Source organism: Vulpes lagopus, chromosome 14 (genome assembly GCF_018345385.1).
Source record: "Vulpes lagopus strain Blue_001 chromosome 14, ASM1834538v1, whole genome shotgun sequence".
Classification (NCBI taxonomy): domain Eukaryota; kingdom Metazoa; phylum Chordata; class Mammalia; order Carnivora; family Canidae; genus Vulpes; species Vulpes lagopus.
Genome location: NC_054837.1, coordinates 30,523,335 through 30,543,156, shown reverse-complemented (window position 1 = coordinate 30,543,156; position 19,822 = coordinate 30,523,335). Strand labels below are relative to the sequence as shown.

The 19,822-nt window shown below is 45.7% G+C and overlaps 2 protein-coding genes and 1 long non-coding RNA gene across 6 annotated transcripts in view; 1 reads left to right on the top strand and 2 right to left on the bottom strand.

The window, feature by feature from the left end:
* LOC121475560 (N-lysine methyltransferase KMT5A) overlaps positions 1-19,822 on the bottom strand; it is a 72,794-nt gene that overhangs the window by 29,356 nt on the left and 23,616 nt on the right. The window lies entirely within an intron of this gene.
* Positions 1,229-1,870, bottom strand: LOC121475567. Its single transcript, XR_005983781.1, has 2 exons — positions 1,730-1,870; positions 1,229-1,543 (listed from the first exon to the last, which is right to left on the bottom strand). It is a non-coding gene; the product is annotated as an uncharacterized LOC121475567 (long non-coding RNA).
* On the top strand, positions 1,711-19,549 carry RILPL2 (Rab interacting lysosomal protein like 2). Its single transcript, XM_041728932.1, has 4 exons — positions 1,711-2,382; positions 8,977-9,128; positions 13,542-13,655; positions 18,990-19,549. The coding sequence occupies exons 1-4, from the start codon at positions 2,047-2,049 to the stop codon at positions 19,012-19,014; spliced, it is 627 nt and encodes a 208-aa protein (XP_041584866.1). The 5' UTR covers positions 1,711-2,046; the 3' UTR covers positions 19,015-19,549.

Sequence of the window (19,822 nt, the reverse complement as noted above, 5' to 3'; positions counted from 1 at the left end):
TAGTACTAAATTCTGTTTGCTAGTATCCTGCTGACGATTTTGCATCTATTTTTACTTTGTACATTATTTATTTATTTAAAATCATTTTTTAATCACTGTACGCTCCTATAACACATATATATATATATATTCATTCTGGATATTAATCCCTTAAAAGATATGACTTGCAAATATATTCACTCATTCTGCAAGTTGCCTTTTCACTATACTCTGTTAATTGTGGTCTTGGTTGCACAAGTTTTAAATGTTGACGTGTCCCATTTATCTATTTCTTCTTTTGTTGCCTGTGCTTTTGAAGAAATCATTGCTAAATCCAGTGACATAAAGCTATTCTCCTATGTTTTCTTCTAAGAGTTTTATAGCTTTATGTTTCAGATCTATTTTGAGTGAATTTGTATATATGGTGTAAGACAAGGGTCCACCTTAATACTTTTACATGTGGGTATTCAATTTTTCTAACAACATTTATTGAAAAGACTGTCCTTTCCCCAAAGAAAGGTCTTGGCACCCTTGTTGAAAACTGACCAAATTTCTGGGCACTCTATTCTATTCCTTCATTTCTTTTGATGGTGGAATAATATTCCATTGTATGGATATACCATATTTTATTTATGGCAAGCCTAACATTTTATCTCCTTATTTAATGACTAGGTGTAGTCATATCTGCTTGATTTATGGATTACTGAGCCCAGAAGCCTGGCTTTGATTATTAGAATATTGTACCCTCTGAAAATGGTGTCTATTTTGTTTGCCTGCTTTGCTTTTTGCTTATTTTAATCCTTGGCCACTCAACATAGTGATGCTAGAACCTCAGTGTAGAGAAAATCAGGTGTATCTACCACAAAGAAAGCTAGCAATATATTCCTGGGAAAAGGGCAAGCTCCACTGCTAAGTTTTCTGCCTATGACTATCACAAAGTTCGAATCAAACCTAAAATAACGGTTTTGTAATCCACACTGCTAATATTCTTACTAACCCTGTCTGTATAATGCTTTCTAATTTTCAAAGCAGAGAATGATTTTTGTTTTATTACTTCTTCCACCCCAGCCCGCGTGCCACGTATCTCCCGCACAAGTTCCATGTTTATTGGAGGACACGATGACGAACACCAGCTAACATGTTTTGAGTAACTCCCATTTTTAGAATATGTGCTGCCGAAGCGAGCACTGTTTTGGGTAACTCCCGAAGTGCTTTTGTCACACGCATTATCTCATGACCTCGCATGTTCCTGCAGCAACCTTACCACGTAGGTACTTTTATTCACTGAGCAGGGAACTGAGGGTTAAGTAACGTTGCAAGGCTGCAACGCTAAGGAGAGAGACCCAGGAGTCCGCAAAGGGCATCGCGCAGGGATTCTCCATTTTACTGAGAGGCAGAGGCCACCGGCGACAACGGGCCCAGGACTCTTGTGCAACCCAGGTCTCTTGACTCCCACGCGCAGACACCAACCGCTGTCCTGTTTTGCTGCAAACTTCTGAAAATACCCGCCAAACAGGGACCCGGATCTTCCTCCACGGAGAATGCAAAATCTATGGCTGGAAAGCTTGAGCACAGAAAGGAAAAAGCGGTGCGCTTGCTGCCCGCGTTCCGGGGCTCCCCGTGGAAACTCCGCCCCCGTCTCCATGGAAACCCGGCCGCGGCGGCCGCGGTCACCAGGGGGCGGGGCTCAGCGGCCGCTCCTCCCCCACCCGGTTCGCAACCGCTCCCAGCCGGCGGTCACCGCGCTCACCCTTTAACCTCCCGGTTCCTCTACTTGCCCGTCCTCCCTCTGTGTTGTCTTCTCGTGCACCCAGACAACATCCTGGAGCCCGCCCTCCTGCGCAGACCCAGCGGGGCGGGCGCACCCGTCGTGCGGGCCTGGGAGTCTCCGAGCGCGGCCTTTGCGCCCCGGGCCCACCCCTCGGCCGCGGATTGGCCGCTCCCGGCCATCCCCCGCCCCGAGCAGGCAGGGTCTCAACCCAGCGGAAAGTTTTCTGCGCCGGGAGGAAGTTGTAACTTTGGAGATTCTGAGAAAGCGGCTCCTGTGGCTGAGCGGTCTGGGTGGCCATGGAGGAGCCCCCTTTGCGAGAGGAGGAGGAGGAGGAGGAGGAGGAGGAGGAAGGGGACGAATGTGGGCCCGAGGGGGCTTTGGGCAAGAGCCCCTTCCAGCTGACCGCCGAGGACGTGTATGACATCTCCTACGTGATCGGCCGCGAGCTGATGGCCCTGGGCAGCGACCCTCGGGTGACACAGCTGCAGTTCAAGATCGTCCGCGTCCTGGAGATGCTGGAGACGCTGGTCAATGAGGGCAACCTGATGGTGGAGGAGCTGAGAATGGAGAGGGACAGCCTCCGCAAGGAGGTGGAGGGGCTGCGGACCGAGGGCTCTGCGGCCGTCCAGGAGGTGAGTGCGGGAGCCAGGGTCCGGCGGGAGCAGCCTGGGCTGGCTGGGAGGACGCACTCGGCGGCCCCGAGCCCCCGACAACAGCCACAGCGCCGCTCCAGCCCTCAGATTTGCAGCATTCTTAAGGGTCCGTTTATTGAGCACTTACTAGGTGCTGAGCCCTTGCTGCGTTTGTTCCGAATCGGGGGCCTCCAGCATTTCTGACCTAAGGCAGCGGCTCTCAGGCTTCGGCGTGCAGGGACACCACCAGGAGTGTCCGTTAAAGCACAGACTGGTGGGCCCGAGCCCCAGAGTTTCTCATTCAGCAGGTCTGGAGTGGGACCTGAGAATCTGCATTTCCAACACGCTCCGTCAGATTTCGAGAATCTTGACTTAGAGTAAGAAATAAATTTTAGGGACACCTGGGTGGTTCAGTGGTTGCGGGTCAGCCTTCAGCTCGGGTCCCCTGATCCCGGAATCCTGGGATCGAGTCCTGCACCGGGCTCCCTATGGGGAGCCTGCTTCTCCTTCTGCCTATGTCTGCCCACCCCCCCACCCCCGGCTCTCGTGAATAAATAAATAAAATAAAATCTTTTTTAAAAAGTATGTCTTTGGGGCAGCCCGGGTGGCTCAAGCGGTTTAGAGCCGCCTTCGGCCCAGGGCCTGATCCTGGAGACCCGGCATCGAGTCCCACGTCGGGTTCCTTGCATGGCGCCTGCTTCTCCCTCTGCCTGTGTCTCTGCTTCTCTCTCTCCTCTCTGTGTATTCTCAGAAATAAATAAATAAAATCTTTTAAAAAATAAAATTAAAATTAAAAAATTAATGTCTTAAAAAAGAAAAAAGAATGTTCAGAGCACCTTTATCCAGAACTGTGCCAAACTGTAATAAGTACAACAGGAGAATGGATTTTAAAATTGTGGTATAGTCACACAGTGGAATATTTACACTGCAGTGAGAAAGAGCAGAGCTGATACACTCAATTGTGTGCGTGACTCTCACAGATGTTACACTGAGAGGAGCCAGGCACAAGAGAGCCTACTATATATTTATGTGAAATCCAGGAACAGGCAAAATAATCTGTATTTATAGAAGATGGATTGATGGTAACCCCAGGGAGGGAGAGTGGGAGGAGGGTGATTGCATGGGTGTACACCTATGCTAAAAATCATCAAGGGGTACCTGGGTGGCTCGGTGGCTTAAATGCCAGACTCTTGGTTTTGGCTCAGGTCGTGATCTGAGGGTTCTGGGACCCAGTCCCTGGTGGGGGCTCCACCCTCAGTGGGAAGTCTGCTGAAGATTCTCTCCTTTTCCCTCTCCCTTTCTCTCTGTTCCTCCCCTGCTCTCTCTCTAAAATAAAGTATCTTTAAAAAGTGACCAAGCTAGGGGCACCTGGCTGGCTGAATCAGAGAAGCATGTGACTGTTGATGTGGGGTTGGGGGATCATGAGTTCGAGCCCCACGTTGAAGGTAGAGATTACTTAAAAAACATAAATAATTTTTAATTTTTTTTAAAATTTATTTATGATAGTCACAGAGAGAGAGAGAGAGAGAGAGAGAGAGAGAGAGGCAGAGACACAGGCAGAGGGAGAAGCAGGCTCCATGCACTGGGAGCCCGATGTTGGATTCGATCCCGGGTCTCCAGGATCGCGCCCTGGGCCAAAGGCAGGCGCCAAACCGCTGCGCCACCCAGGGATCCCCATAAATAATTTTTTAAAAAATCATCAAGCTATAAACTCAAGGTTAATGCATGTATGTTATACCTCCATTTTACAAAATTACCCATTATATCACTTTCCAATATTGATGAAACAAAAGTTTTAAGAAACAATTTATCCTAACTCACCCTTATTAAATATGATGCAGAATCATACTTGCCTATTCCATTTTTGTGAGTTTTTAAATTCTTGTTGCAATTGATTAAATCAATATGAATTACTGATGGGTCTCCAGCTACGGTTAAAAAACAAAGCTGTTCTAAGTGGACTATCTCATTTAATCCTCTTACTATTAGTATATCCATTTTACAGAAATGAATGCATAGAACAGTTAAATAATTTGCCAGAGGACTTACTGCATGTAAGAGGTGAAGGCAGGATTGAAAGTCAGAGATTCCAGTCTGAACTACCATACACGAACGGGTACCTGGGTGGCTCAGTTGGTTAAGCATCTGCCTTCAGCTCAGGTCCTGATCTCAGGGTCCTGGGATCGATCCCGACAGAGTGGAGAGCCTGCTTCTGCTTGTATTCTCTCTCTCTCTCTCTGTTGCTATTTCTGTATCTCTCAAATAAATAAATAATATCTTTTTTAAAAAGCCCACCACACACGGAATATACATTTGACCTTTTTTGTTGGAATGACATTTGATGAGTGATGGCATGGTGCTGGACCCTGGGGCTGAAGTGATACATTAGTCAAGGACCCTGCCTTCACAAAACTCATGTCTAGTGGGAGAAGTAAGACTCCCATACCTCTAGAACCACAGTACAAGATCACAAGCTGAGAAGTGTGCCAGGAAAGGACAACAGGAAGAGAGTCGCTGACGTTCACAGGGGAAAAAGAGTGAGGGTTTCTGGTCACTTCCCTCATGCACTTATTTCACCTACTCATTCATCCTGGTAACAACTGTCTCTGTAGATACAGTTCGACTTCCGTGTCTGTCATACGAGATAGTTGAGTATCATGATTTATAGCCTGGCTTTTGAAACTCAAGAGAAGTTAAATGACTTGCTCAGGATGGCTCAGCTCACATTCTGAGCTCATCCCTGCCACCTCCAACCCCAGGAACAAGGATGTGGAGGGAGCCCCGCCACAGACTGTGTACAGCATACTCTGCACAGAGGCTGGGTGAGTTCTTTGTATGGGGCTCAGTGGACAAGCTTTATCAGCCAGCAGATGAGATGGCATTTGCCTCCCAAATTGCAGTCTTAAGAGCAGGGGTGGGGTAAAGGGCAGAAAGAATTGAGTGCTTAGTGCCACTAGGCAGTTCATAAAAATACACCTTATTTTTTTTCTTTTTCTTTTTAAATTATTTTTAATTGTGACAAAGTACATTTAAATTTTACCACCTTAACCGTTTTTAAGAGCATACTTAAGTGTCATTAAGTACATTCATGTTGTGCAACCATCACATTCCAGACAACAACAAAAAATCCTAACAGAAAATCCTAACATTTGGCTCCTGGGGGAGAATGCCTAGAGGGACTCACTGGATTAAAGGGAAGGAGCATTTGAAATTTGGATAATATGTAATGCTAAATTGCACTTGACAGAGGCTAAGGAGACCCACTCTTCTGGCAATCAGTGCTGGGGTCTGCTTCCCCACAGCCCTTACAACACTGATCCTTGTCAGTCTGACAAGAGGAACATGGTCACTGTTATGTTTCTCTTTATATTGCACCTTGTTCTGTCACCTGCAGAACGTTCCAGTGTGGTTGTGCCTTAGTTTTTACTTAACTGGGTTTCTATTCATGGACATGTAAGTTGTTTTCAAACCTTTGCTTAAATTTTAGGTTGAAAACATTTCAAACCTACGGGAGAGTTGTAAGAAAAGCACAAGGGACACCTGTATACCTTTCACCTGGATTCAGGTGTTGTATTCAGTTTTGTGTATGTGTAGTGTGTCTTTGAAGATATACACCAGGGGCACCTGGGTGGCTCAGTCGGTTAAGTTTCTGATTTTGGCTCAGGTCATGATCTTGGAGTCCTGGGATCAGCTCCATGTCAGGCTTCCTGCTCAGTAGGGAGCCTGCTTCTCCCTCTCCCTCTGCCCCTCACCTCATGCTCTCTTTTACTCTCCCAAATAAATAAAACCTTTAAATAAAAAAGAAGATATATACCAAAGTATTTATACATACACACAAAACCACATATATGTAATATATATGTGCATATACAGAAATAATATGTATCTGTATTATATATTCAGTTTTTCTCAACTATCTGTTTTGGTTTTATTTTTAAAATTTTATTTATTTACTTGAGAGACAGCACAAGCAGGGGGAGCAGCAGAAGGAAAGGGAAAAGCAGACTCCCCACTGAGCAGGGAGCCTGAGGTGGGACTCAATCCCAAGACCCTGGGATCATGACCTGAGCCAAAGGCAGACACTCAACCACTGAGCCACCCAGGTGCCCCCTTCTCAACTATTTGAGGGACATTATGTTAGTTGTAGGATTAGTAAAAGATCAGGGCCCTTTACCCTAAATACTTCAGTGGATATCTCACAAGACATATTATTGCGTAGCCACAAATAAATGATCAAATTTAGCAGAAAAAGGTGAATAGAATACAAAGACCTAATATACTATCCCTATTCAAAATTCACAATAATATCCTTTACAGCATCTTTTTTCTGGTGCAGGATCCGGTCCAGGGTTACGCAGTACTTTTGTTTTGTATTAAAGATTTTATTTATTCATTCATAAGAGATACAGAGAGAAAGGCAGAGATGCAGGCAGAGGGAGAAGCAGCCTCCATGCAAGGAACCCGACATGGGACCCAATCCTAGGACCCCAGGATCTTGCCCTGGGCTGAAGGCAGGCACCAAACTGCTGAGCCACCCAGGCATCCCTACACAGTACTTTTGGTTGACACATGTCTTTAGTTGCCTTGAATCTAGAACAGTTCCTCAGCTTTTCCTTGTCTTTTTATGACCCTGACATTTTTGATGATTATGTATCTGTTGGTTTGTAGAATGTCCTTCAATTTGGGTTTGTTCCAATGTGTTATGGGTAAATTCAAGTGATACAATGTTTAGCAGGAATACCATTTAAATTTTTCTTTTTTTTTTTTTGCAGGAATACCATTGAAGGGATTCTGTGTCCTAGTCAGTGCATTGTATCAGGAGACATTTGACTCACTTTGCCATTATTGGTGTTGTTAACTTGATCACTTAGCTAATGTAGTGTCTGCTAGATTTCTGCACTGTATAGGTGCCTTTATTCTCCTTTGTCATTCATAAGTGGTTGTGGGAAAATAATTTGAAACTGCAAAATATTCTTTCCCCCAACAAATTTTTACCCAAAAGGTTTAGATCCATTCATTAGTCCTGGCTGAATCAATTATTACTAAGTTGGTTTAAAAAAGGATGATTTTGGGGGGGGATAAAGATTTTATTTTTGGGGCACCTGGGTGGCTCCATCGGTTAAGCATCTGCCTTCAACTCAAGTCATGATCTCGGGGTCCTGGATCAAGTCCCAAATCAGGCTCCCTGCTTGGCAAGGAGTCTGCTTCTCCCTCTTCCTCTTTTCCTTCCTCAACTCCCCACTTGTGCTCTCTGCTCTCTCGAATGAATGAATGAATGAATGACTTTATTTTTAAGTAATCTCTACACTTAACATGGGGCTTGAACTTACAACCCCAAGATCAAGAGTCTCATGCTCTACCGACTGAGTCAGCCACGTGCCCCAAAAGGATGATTTTTTCAACTTTCTCATCTTCTACGTCCATTAATTGGCCTTTTGCTATAAATTCCCCATTTCCTTCCCTGTATTTTTTTTTAAGATTTTATTTATTTATTCATGAGACAGAGAGAGAGAGAGAGAGAGAGAGAAAGAGAGGCAGAGGCACAGGCAGAGGGAGAAGCAGGCTCCGTGCAGGGAGCCTGACATGGGACTCGATCCCGGGTCTCCAGGATCAGGCCCTGGACCCAAGGCGGTGCTAAACCTCTGAGCCACCTGGGCTGCCCATTCCTTCCCTGTATTAATCAGAGTTCTCCAGAGAAACAGAACCACTAGGGGATATAGCTATGATATAAAGAGGATAGTTATTTGAGGAATTGGCTCATGAAGTTATGGAGGCTGAGAAGTCTTGTAATCTGCAGGCTGCAAGCTGGAGAACCAGGAAGTCTGTGATCTGGGGAGCTGATGGTTAAGTCCTGGTCTGGAACCAAAAGCCCAAGAACCGGGAGTGTCAAAGTCTGAGGGCAGGAGAAGGAGGATGTCCCGCTAGAATTCACCCTCTTTCCACCTTTTGTTCTATTGGGGCCCTCGGTGGATTGGATGATGCCCGCCCACCCATCAGGGGGACCATCTGCTTTACTCCCTGCATCAATCCAAATGCTAATTAATGTCTTCCAGAAACACCTTCACAGACACACCAAGAAATAACATTTAACCAGCTATCTGGGCATCCCTTAGCCCGGTCAGGTAGACGCATAAACTTAACCGTCACATCCCCATTAATTAATTAATTAATTTAAAATTTTAAATTTTAAGTATGAACTCCTGAATTCTCCTTTTATGTGGAGTGTTATTGTCCATTCCTGTTATTATTCACTTTTATGCTCAAATTGAGTATCTCAGTCTGGCCAGCGGGAGCTCCTTCAAACTGTCATTTTGAGGTGTCTCCATTCCTTACACAGGGAAAGGCTCCAGGTGCATCTCGTGCTTTCCCTGATTCCAGACCTGGAATCAGCCATTCTCCAAGGAGCTGTGGTTCTTTTCTTGGAGAACTGTACTTAGAACTTTTGTTTCTTTCGCATTAACCAGATGCTTCCAACAGGCAATGTCTCAGCTGATAGGGTTCCTGGGAGTAATAAAACAGAATTTTCCTTTCTGGGGTGAACAGTCCATCTTCACAAGGGAAACCGTATAAGCAACCAACGTCTTTTTTTTATAGGTAAACCTGGGACCAGACAAAATGGTGGTCGACCTGACAGATCCCAACCGACCACGCTTCACTCTGCAGGAGCTGAGGGACGTGCTCCAGGAGCGCAACAAACTCAAGTCCCAGCTAATGGTGGTGCAGGAAGAGCTGCAGTGCTATAAGAGGTGGGGCTCTGCTGCTTTGGGCATTCCTGCACCGCAGAGCCAGACCCTGCCTGGAAATCCTTGACATGTTATGTATTTGTTCTGATGTTCACTCAGGCAGTTTATTGAAGACCTACTACATGCCAGGTGCTATTCCTGGCACCGGTATAGTAGTGAACAAAACAGAGAAAGCCATGCTAGTCTAGGGGGAAGATAGGCAATTGATAAGGAAGTCTGAAATAACACACAGCATAATGGTAGTAAGTGCTCTAAAGTATATAAAACAAAGTGACATGGGTACCTGGGTGGCTCAGTCAGTTGGGTGTCTGACTCTTGATTTTGGCTCAGGTCATCATCTCGGGGTTATGTGATTAAGCCCTGTATCGGGCTCCTTACTGGGCATGGAGGCTTCTTAAGATTATTTCTCTCTCCCTCTTGCTCTGCACCTCCCCCCTCCTTTTTCTCTCCCTCAATAAACAACAATGACAACAACAAAAAACCAAGATGACATATGACGCAAAATGCTGGAGGTGGGAGATGGGCCTATTTTTAATCGGGTGGTCAGTGAAGATCCCTCTGAGGTGGATGACAAGAAGCAGCCAACCATGTAAAGATTCGTAGGGCAAGAGTAGAGTGAGAAGTGCTCAGAGTATGCGAACCAGCTTGGCTAATTTAAGAGACCCAACATGGTAGAAGTTGGAACACAGGTAGAGGATGAGAGGTATGCCTTATGAGCCACAGGAAGGACCTCTAATTTTTTTTCTCTAATTTTATTATATGTGAAATGAGAAGTCGTTGGAAAGTTTTTTTTTTTTTAAGATTTTATTTATTCATGAAAGACACAGAGAGAGAGAGGGGCAGAGACACAGGCAGAGGGAGAAGCAGGCTCCACGCAGGGAGCTTGATGTGAGACTCAATCCCAGGTCTCCAGGATCACGCCCTGGGCTGAAGGTGGCGCTAAACTGCTGAGCCACCCGGGCTGCCCTCAAGTAAATAAAATCTTAAAAAAACATAAATTCATTCAATATAAAGTCATTAAGGGGGCAGCAGTACAGTAAAAATGTTCTAGCAAACCAAATCCAAAAGGGCTGAGTTCTGCCAATAGGAATTTTTAAAATATATTTTATTTATTCATGAGAGACAGAAAGAGAGAGAGGCAGAGACACAGGCAGAGGGAGAAGCAGGCTCCATGCAGGGAGCCCGATGTGGGACTCGATCCTGGGACTCTAGGATCACACCCTGAGCCGAAGGCAGATGCTTAACCACTGGGCCACTCAGGCTTCCCTGCCAACAGGAATTTAATCATCTTCCTTCTGCTGAAGTTGGAACCACATTAATGGAAAGACTTGTCTTCCTCTCATTTAATAAGTACTTTAGACACAGGTAGTTAAAAACAGGAACGGCTGAACTGCTGAGGCTTGAGCAGCTTGTTAGCGAATAGAGCGACATACTTTTATTTCCAGTTTTGAATTCCCAGAGAGCAGCAGCTGTGCACTTGCCATCTGGTACAGGCCTGTTGACAGCAAGATTCTGTTTACTCACTTGGGTTCTGTATTCTAGAGGAACCAGCATGTCAGCTGAGATATTCTCTTAGCAACTGCATCAGCTTGGAGGTCCAAGATCATCCCAGTGATTGTTTTGAGTTGAGGCAGATGTGGTAGGCTGCTTCCAAAGATGGCCACGAGTTTTACCATCTTGCATGCCTTCTGCAATGAGACTTTCCCTCCCCTCAAGAGGTAGAGTCTATTTTCCCTCTCCTTGAGTCTGGGCTGCCCAGTGACTTGCTTTGACCAATGGAATGTGGTAGAAGCAATACTCTTTGGCTTCTGAGGTTAGGAGATACCTGTTGCAGCTTCCATTTTTGTCCTCGTAGAATTTTTTGTTCTTGTGGAATGCTTGAGACCATAGTTGCATGAGGAAGCTCAATACAGTACCAGGGAGAGGTCACACGAAGAAGAGAGGTACCCCAGCTGACAGCCCCAAATGTGACCTACCTCCCACATACCCCACCAAGGCAATAAGAAATGGAGCCATCATGAGAAATCATAAATCATGGGATGCCTGGGTGGCTCAGCAGTTGAGCCTCTGCCTTCGGCCCAGGGCATGATCCCAGAGTCCCAGGATTGAGCCCCACATCGGGCTCCCTGCATGGAGCCTGCTTCTCCTCTGCCTGTGTCTCTCCCTCTGCCTCTCTCTCTCTCTCTCTCTGTGTCTCTCATGAATAAATACAATCTTTAAAAAAAAATCCTCATTGTTTTAACTCATGTGGTTTAGGGTATTACATAACAATAGGCCATGGAAAAGGGGGTTTATTGGTAACAAATAAATACTGTATTAATATTATTACTGTAATATATAAATAATAAATTAATAAGAGCTCACTCTTTGCCAAGGAGAGAGAAGGATGAATCGTGCTCTCTGACTCATATCTCAAGAGGTGTCAGTCTGCTGGGCTGCCATAACAAAATACCATAGACTGGGTTTATTTAAGATTTTATTTATTTATTTGAGAAAGAGGACAGTGGGAGACAGAGCACGAGTGAAGGGGGAGGGGCTACAGGAGAGGGAGAAGCCGACTTCCCGCTGAGCAGGGAGCCCTGACTCGGACTTGGACTCAGACTTGAGCTGGATCCCAGGACCCTGGGATCACAAATTGAGCCCAAGGCAGATGCTCAACTGACTGGAGCCACCCAGGCACCCAGACTAGGCAGTTTAAACAATAGAATTTTTTTTTTTCTCACAATTCTGGAGGCCAGAAGTCCAAGATCAGGGTGCCAGCATGGTTAGTTCTGACTCTTCGTGGCTTCTTGTACACAGCAGAGAGAGCAAGCCCTCAGACATCTCCTCTTATAGGGGCTTTAACCCAACCATGGGGGCCTTGCCCTAATGACCTCATCTAAACTCCTGGGGATGGGTTTGGCTCTGTAGGTTAAGCATCTGCCTTCAGCTCAGGTCATGATCCTGGGGTCCTGGGATCGAGCCCCATGTCGGGCTCCCAGCTCTGCGGCGAGGCTACTTCTCCCTCTCCATCTGCCTGTCCCTCTGCTTGTGCTCAGTCTATCTCTCTGTCAAGTAAATAAAATTTTTTAAAAAAATTATCTCCCAAAGTCCCCATCTCTAAATACCATTACACTGGAACTTAGGGCTTCAACATCTGAATTCTGGGGGACACAATCCAATCTGTAGGAAGGGGGAAGCACCACAGGTATAAAGTAGCAAGCAGGTGCCACAGCAAAACACCTAAGTGGATACACAAGCTATACCAGGTCAGGCATTGAAATATTGCATTGTAGTCAGGCTTCCTTTGATTGCAAGTGACAGAAATTCAGTTCAAACTAGCTTAAGTACAAAAAGGAATTTGTTAACCCACATACCTGGGAAGGATTTTGGATTTTGGGGCTGTTTTCAGAAATAAAAAACTGCAGTCAAGGCCTCAGGGTTGGAGAAGCCAGAGACTTGTTGCTTCTTTCTTTCCTCCTTGCGTCTGCTTTGTTGGCCTCATTATCTTGTGTTGTAGACACACCTTCTGGGAGTCTTAGGAAATGTGGTTGCTGGCAATGCCAGTTGAACAAATGAGAAAGAACATCTTTCTTCCAGCTTCTATACATCAAATCCATGGAAATAACTCTAGTTCTCTTTAAGTCAACTGATCTCAATATCTTATCAATCAATATCAATTTAACTCTACATACCATCTGACTTACTATACTTTTAAATTTTCACTTAATTTATTTGTTTATTTTTTTTATTTTTTTATTTTTTTTATTTTTTAATTTATGATAGTCACAGAGAGAGAGAGAGAGAGGCAGAGACACAGGTGGAGGGAGAAGCAGGCTCCATGCACCGGGAGCCCGACGTGGGATTCGATCCCGGGTCTCCAGGATCGCGCCCTGGGCCAAAGGCAGGCGCCAAACCGCTGCGCCACCCAGGGATCCCAATTTATTTGTTTATTGATTGCTTCCTTCCCCGTTGGAAAAATAGAAATTGCATGATAGGAGATAATTTTGTCTGTTTTGTTCACTGCTATAATGTCACGTGCTATGTATTATTTCACTAATGATGATTATCATTAATCACTCAGTCCTAGGAGGCAGTTACTCTTATTATCCTCATTTGATTTATTAGAAAATCAAGGCTTAAGTTAGAGAATTGAAACATGGTCATATTCCTAAAAAGTGGAGAAGCTTGGGTTACTAGCCAGTGCAGTTAGACAAGAGAAAGTAAGAAGAGGTATCAATATTGGAAAGGTGGCAGGGGGAGATTCTTGTTATTAAGAGCAGAATCTCTCTGACTCTAGCTATCAATGATAATATTATTAATGTGATAATGATTATTAAGACCCTTCAAAAAAAAAAAAAAAAGACCCTTCACTTTCAGAGCTTCACAGACAGAAGGTCTGCAATAAAACATCCCATTTATTCCCTTTTTCCCCAGTGGTCTGATTCCTCCAAGAGAAGGCCTGGGAGGAAGAAGACAAAAAGACACCCTTGTCTCCAGGACCAGCAATGCCAGCAGTAACAAGGAGGAGAAGACAATCATAAGGAAGCTGTAAGTTACTTGCTGCCCCATTGCCACTAAATCATTGTTGAAGGATGGAGTGGAGGCCCAAGGAGGCTGGCTAGCTACCCAAGGTGGGAATGCTCTACAATCCTGATTGGTCATGCTGCCACTGTTAGGAAAATCTGAGCTGGACTATTATGAGATCTGTTGCGCAGCAGTCATCGTTGTCGTCGTCGTCTTCTTCTTCTTCTTCGTCGTCGTCGTCGTCATCTTCTTTCTTCTTTCTTTTCTTCTTTTCTTCTTCTTTTCTTCTTCCTTCTTCTTCCTTCTTCTTCTTCCTTTTCTTCTTCTTCTTCAGGTTTTATTTATTTATTCATGAGAGACACAGAGAGAGAGGCAGAGACACAGGCAGAGGGAGAGGCAGGCTCCATGCAGGGAGCCCAATGCGGGACTCGATCCTGGGACTCCAGAACCACGCCCTGGGCCAAAGGCAGGCACTAAACCGTTGAGCCACCCAGGGATCCCAGCAATCTTCTTTTTTTTTATTTTATTTTATTTATTTATTCATGAGAGACATAGAGAAAGAGGGAGAGACATAGACAGAAGGAGAAGCAGGCTCCATGCAGGGACTTGATCCAGGACCTCAGGATCACAACCTGAGCCAAAGGCAACACTCAACCACTGAGCCACCCAGGTGTCCCTGTTAGGCAGCAGTCTAAGCACTTGACATATATTAATTCATTGACTTTTCATAGTGACCCTGTGAGGTAGGAGCTACCATCATCTCCATTGGAGAAATAGGTACCAAGAGGCAAAGTAATTTGCCTGAGGTCACCCAGATAGTGAATAGTGAAGTCAGGACTTGAACCTACTACTCCAACAACAAGAAAAATAACAATAATTACTAGAGTTTATGGTCCCATAAATTGGCTGGCTCAGTTGGAGAAGCTTGTGACTCTTGGTCTTGGGGTCATGAGTTCAAGCCCCTCATTGAGTGTGGAGATTACTTAAAAAAAAGGATGGGGGTGGGCTGATTCATTACCTCTCTTACCTCCAACTTCAGTGGACCCTATGTCTCCCATCATTGGAACACAACAGTTTCCTTTGATTACCCCCCTTGTGTTTATGCTGCCTTGTTAATCCCTCATTTCTTTGGGTGTTAAGGCCCAAACCAGAGAATGTGGGGTTACTTGTTTAAATTCAGATTCCCAGAGCAGCCTGGGTGGTTCAGTGGTTTAAGCGTCACTTTCAGTCCAGCGCCTGATTCTGGAGACCCAGGATCGAGTCCCATGTCAGGCTCCCTGCATGGAGCCTGTTTCTCCCTCTGCCTGTGTCTCTGCCTCTCCTCTCTCTCTCTCTCTCTCTCTCTCTCTCTCTCTGTGTGTGTGTCTCTCATGAATAAATAAATAAAATCTTTAAAATAAATAAATAAATAAATGCAGATTCCCAAACAATAAATAAAGTAAATAAAATAAGGTAAAATTCAGATTCTCAGAAGTCAGGTCTACAATGAAGCCAAAAAATCTGGATTTCTTTCTTTTTTTTTTTTTTTTTAAGATTTTATTTATTTATTTGAGGGAAAGAAATAGTGAGAGAGCATAAGTTGGGGGAGGGGCAGAGGGAGCAGGAGAAGCAAACTCCCCACTGACCAGGGAGCCCAACTCAGGCTGAGGTGCCAGCAAGTGCCGGCACCTCATGAGGTGCCAGGACCCTGAGATCATGACCTGAGCCAAAGCAGACACTTAACTGACTGAACCACCCAGGCACTCCAAAATCTGGATTTCTAATAAAATCCTCAGGCAACTCTGATGTGGAGAAGCCTTGGACTACACTTTGAAAGATGCCTTCTCAGCCTCCAGGTGTCAGTACAATGAGGCATGCCTTTCCCCCACCCCTCCATGAGGCAAACACCGTTTGCCTTTGCTGCTCCAAGAATGTCTGCCCTGGTGACAGTTACCAGCCCCTGACCTCTTGGACAGAGCTGAGAAACCACCTCAGTCAGGATCTCAAATACCTTTGGGGGCCAGGCACTTAATATGGGTGAGTGATGAGGGATAGAGGGGCAGACATTTGCCAGGGTCCTGGAGAGAAACAAATAGTGCATTTAAAAGGAGTGATGTGGGATTCCTGGGTGGCGCAGCGGTTTAGTGCCTGCCTTTGGCCCAGGGCACGATCCTGGAGACCCGGGATCAAATCCCACGTCGGGCTCCCGGTGCATGGAGCCTGCTTCTCCCTCTGCCTATGTCTCTGCCTCTCTCTCTCTCTCTCTCTGTGTGTGACTATCATAAATAAATAAAAATTAAAAAATAAATAAAAGGAGTGATGTGTAACTCAGTCGGTTATGCATCTGCTTTCAGCTCAGGTCATGATCTCGAGGTCCTGAGATCAAGTCCTGTGCTCGCTTTGGCAGCACATATACTGAGATCAAGTCCTTCATCCGGCTCCCTGCTCAGCAGGGAGCCTGTTTCTCTTTTCTCCCTCCTCTCCTTCCCTGTGGCCATGCTCTCTCTCTCTCCCCCAAATAAGTAAATGGATAAATACAATCTTTTTTTTTTTTAAGATTTTATTTATTTATTCATGAGAAACAGAGAGAGGCAAAGACAGGCAGAGGGAGAAGCAGGCTTCTTGCAGGGAGCCCGATGCAGGACTTGACCCCAGGGATCACACCCTGATCTGACAGCAGATGCTCAACCACTGAACCATCCAGGTGTCCCTTAAATAAATAAAATCTTTAAAAAATAAAAATTAAAAAAAGGAGTGAATAAAAAGATTTAAAGAAGGAACATCTTACAGACACGTGAACAGGGTTAAGGGAAACATCGAGGGATACAGAAGCACTCCAGCATGGCAGTGTGGGCCCAGGGAGCTGTGAGGCAAAGGGATGTGTGTGTGTGTGGGGGGTCCATAGAAGGACATAGCAACTAGTAAGACCAGGCCTGGTGGGGAAGGAGCTGGGGCATAAATACACCTCCCCTCCCTATCTTCCCAGCACCTGCTGGCACCTCCCATTGGCTTGCTGCTCTCGTCCACTGAGCTCAGCCTCTCCTGAGTAGACAAGGGGACAGAGAAAGGATGAGCTGAATCTGAGGGGCACACAGCCCACTTAATATGCACATACATAGTTCAGTTAAGTGTTGCCAGACTTTCTGGAATGCCTGCATGGAAAACTGCTCTGTCAAACAAGACTACATGAAACCAAAATAATTCATCCCTCCAACAAATATTTACTGGGGGCCTGCCATGTGCTAGGCATTTTCTAAGTCCTGGGGATACAGTGAACAAGATGAAGCCCTTGCCTTCATGGTGCTTACACTCTAGCAGGGGAGTCAAAGAGTGTGCAGGTAAGGAAGTATATTAACACTTCATCTTCAGCTATCCATTAAATAGGCAGCGGAGAGAGAAGTTGACAGGGGTAAGTCCTGGAAGGCTTCTGTGAGGAGGTGGCAGTCAAGCTGGGCCCTGAAAGATCATAAAGATCTGAGGGAAGAGCATTCCTGGTGGAGGGAACAGCCAAGAGGCTTGAGATCAGTCAAAGCAGGGGGCAGGGGGTCCCAGTGAAGACCTTGAGTTTCACTCTGAACACTTTGGGAAGACACTGGAGGGTTTTAGGTTGGAGAGTGACATGACCATATTTACATGTAAAAGCTCCCTCTGTTTTGTGGAGGAGGTGTGGGGGGACAAGTCAGAGCATGGCCTGGGGGAGTGTTTCTTTCACAAGGAAGGTTCTCCTGAGGTAAAGTAAGAAGGAAAGAGCATCTCTATGCCACACCAGGTGGGGCACTTGGAGACATTTGTTCAGCACTTCTATTGGCTGGGCATCCCATTGTAAATAAGGCTTCCAGGAGATGTAAGCTACTGGTTTCTCTGCCTCTTCAAGGAGAGGCCCCTTAGAGTTTGGGCTTGATGTGGCAAAAAATAAAATGTTTGTTCTGTGCACAAGCCAGCCTGAGGTATTGTGTCTAATGAGCACAAGGCCATAATTTCATGGTCAGACAAGCTTATTAAGCTAATAGAATGAATGAATGAGTGAATGAATGAATGAACAATCTTCTGAAGAAGCAGGTCAAGCTAGAAGGATTTTCTTTATCCTGAGGGCAGTGGGGAGCCATGGAGGGTTTTAAGCTGAGGAATGATGTAGCTCTCTATAGTGATACGGTCGTTCTGGCCATGGTGTGAGTGGATTGTAGGGGTGTCGGGAAGGCTGTTGTGCTCATCACAGTGACTTGGACTGGGGGGTGGCAGTGGAGGAAATGAAAAGTGTTAGGATTAGGAACAGATTTGGGGTGTGATGACTAAAATGTAGCAGATGGTGGGGAGGAGCTGAGAACAACCCCCGGGTTCCTGGCATGAATGACTAGGCAGGGGATGATGTCACTTCCTGAGACAGGGAACTGGTGGGTGAAGGCAGTATGCAGAGGTTCATGGGAGGATGGCTGAGCCCTCATGCCTATATACAAACACGAGTCAGGGGCCCGCCACAGCCATTGCCAGCAGAACTGCCAACCCGTGCTCTGCTGGGGCAGGGAGTTGTCTTCAACAAGAAGCACAAGCCCAGTCCCCATCACTGGCTTTACAACCCACCAGCCAGCTCTGGGACTTTCTCATAGCTGGAACTAGCACTGAGATTGAACGTTGTGATCAACCCCAGATAGCTTTCTCTCTTTTCAAAACTTTGTATACGATGGGGAGAAACACTGAACATGGGGTGTTCATGTCTCAGGAGATTTCTAGGTTTTATCCAAGAATTTACATGCCAATCTTTATTCATCGCAAAGATCCATTTTATAGTTGTAGGTAACAGGGATGCTCCTTCACAATAATACTTCCTGAAGTTTAAAGAAAGGGGGGGGGGGGTTCAGATACCATCTTTGTGCACAGCACAGTGCATAAGGGGCTCTGGATCCAACTTTCCATTCCGCAACTTACTGTGTGACCTTCAGCCAGTCACTTAACCTTGCAGGACCTCAGTTTGCTAGTCTATAAAATAGGGATATTGATGGCACTTAGCTTGTCGAAGTGTTATGAGTGTGAAATGAGCTGATAGATAGAAAGCCCGTGAGCAGTGCCTGCCCCCAAGGAGCCCAGAGCAAACGTTTGAGTCAACGGCCTACAAGAGCCTCTTACAGATTCGGCAGCGTTCTGCAGGCCTAGCTTTGTTCTATCTGTGCCCCCTGACCTGGCAGCCCCTGTGGCTCAGCAGTTTAGCTCCGCCTTTGGTCCGGGGCCTGATCCTGGAGACCCAGGATTGAGTCCCACGTCGGGCTCCCTGCATGGGGCCTGCTTCTCCCTCTGCCTGTGTCTCTGCCTCTCTCTGTGTGTATCTCTCATGAATAAAAAAAAAAAAAAATCTGTGCCCCCTGACCCTTTTCTCTCTATACCCAGGTTCTCTTTCCGATCAGGGAAGTAGACATAGATCTCAAGCCGTGGTTCACACAGAGGTTCTCAGACTCAAGAAGTCAATGCAGCAAGACTTCCAAACTCATCTCGGTGCCACACATACTCACTGGATTTACTCACTTGTTTCCCCTGAAAGCACCAAGGAGAAAGGAGGTGAGGCTCTCTCATGGACATTTCTCCCCTGGCTGCAGAACTGGACACCCCGGAAGGCTTGGCCAGGGCAAGGGAAGCAGCACAGAGAAATCAAGAAATCAGAAGGAAAGTGAAATGAGGCCCACTTCCTGCTCCACGTCAGCCACCCCAGAGGGGTCTCCAGTGTGCAGATGTGTGTTCTGCTTGTCTGGTCTCACAGGCGACCTGGGCCTTTACCATGTAGTCACAGCAAAATTCATGAGCCCAAACAGAGAGGGGAGGGAGAGAATGCAGGAAAGGATGGCATTGACACTCCAGTGGTGATTTCACAGATATTTAGGGAACATATGATTTTGCTAACATGATTTTCTTTACATGACTTTGTATTAAAGTGAAATGACTTTTATACTTTCTCTGAGTGTTTTTAGAGTGGTCTCTGGGGTTATGTGATTTTGGATAAGGTGCTTCAGCCTTTCAGAGTCTCGGCTTCCAAATCTGTATATACTGTATGTATGTATTATATGCATATTTATGTGGTGGTGCATATATGCGGCATATATATTTCAGCGACTCTAAGTGATACACCAGTGTTTTGTGTGTTGCTATGAGAGAGAAAAAAAATGCTGCAAATTTTAAAAAATCTTTATTTATTTATTTGAGAGAGAGAACATGAGCAGGGGGAAGGG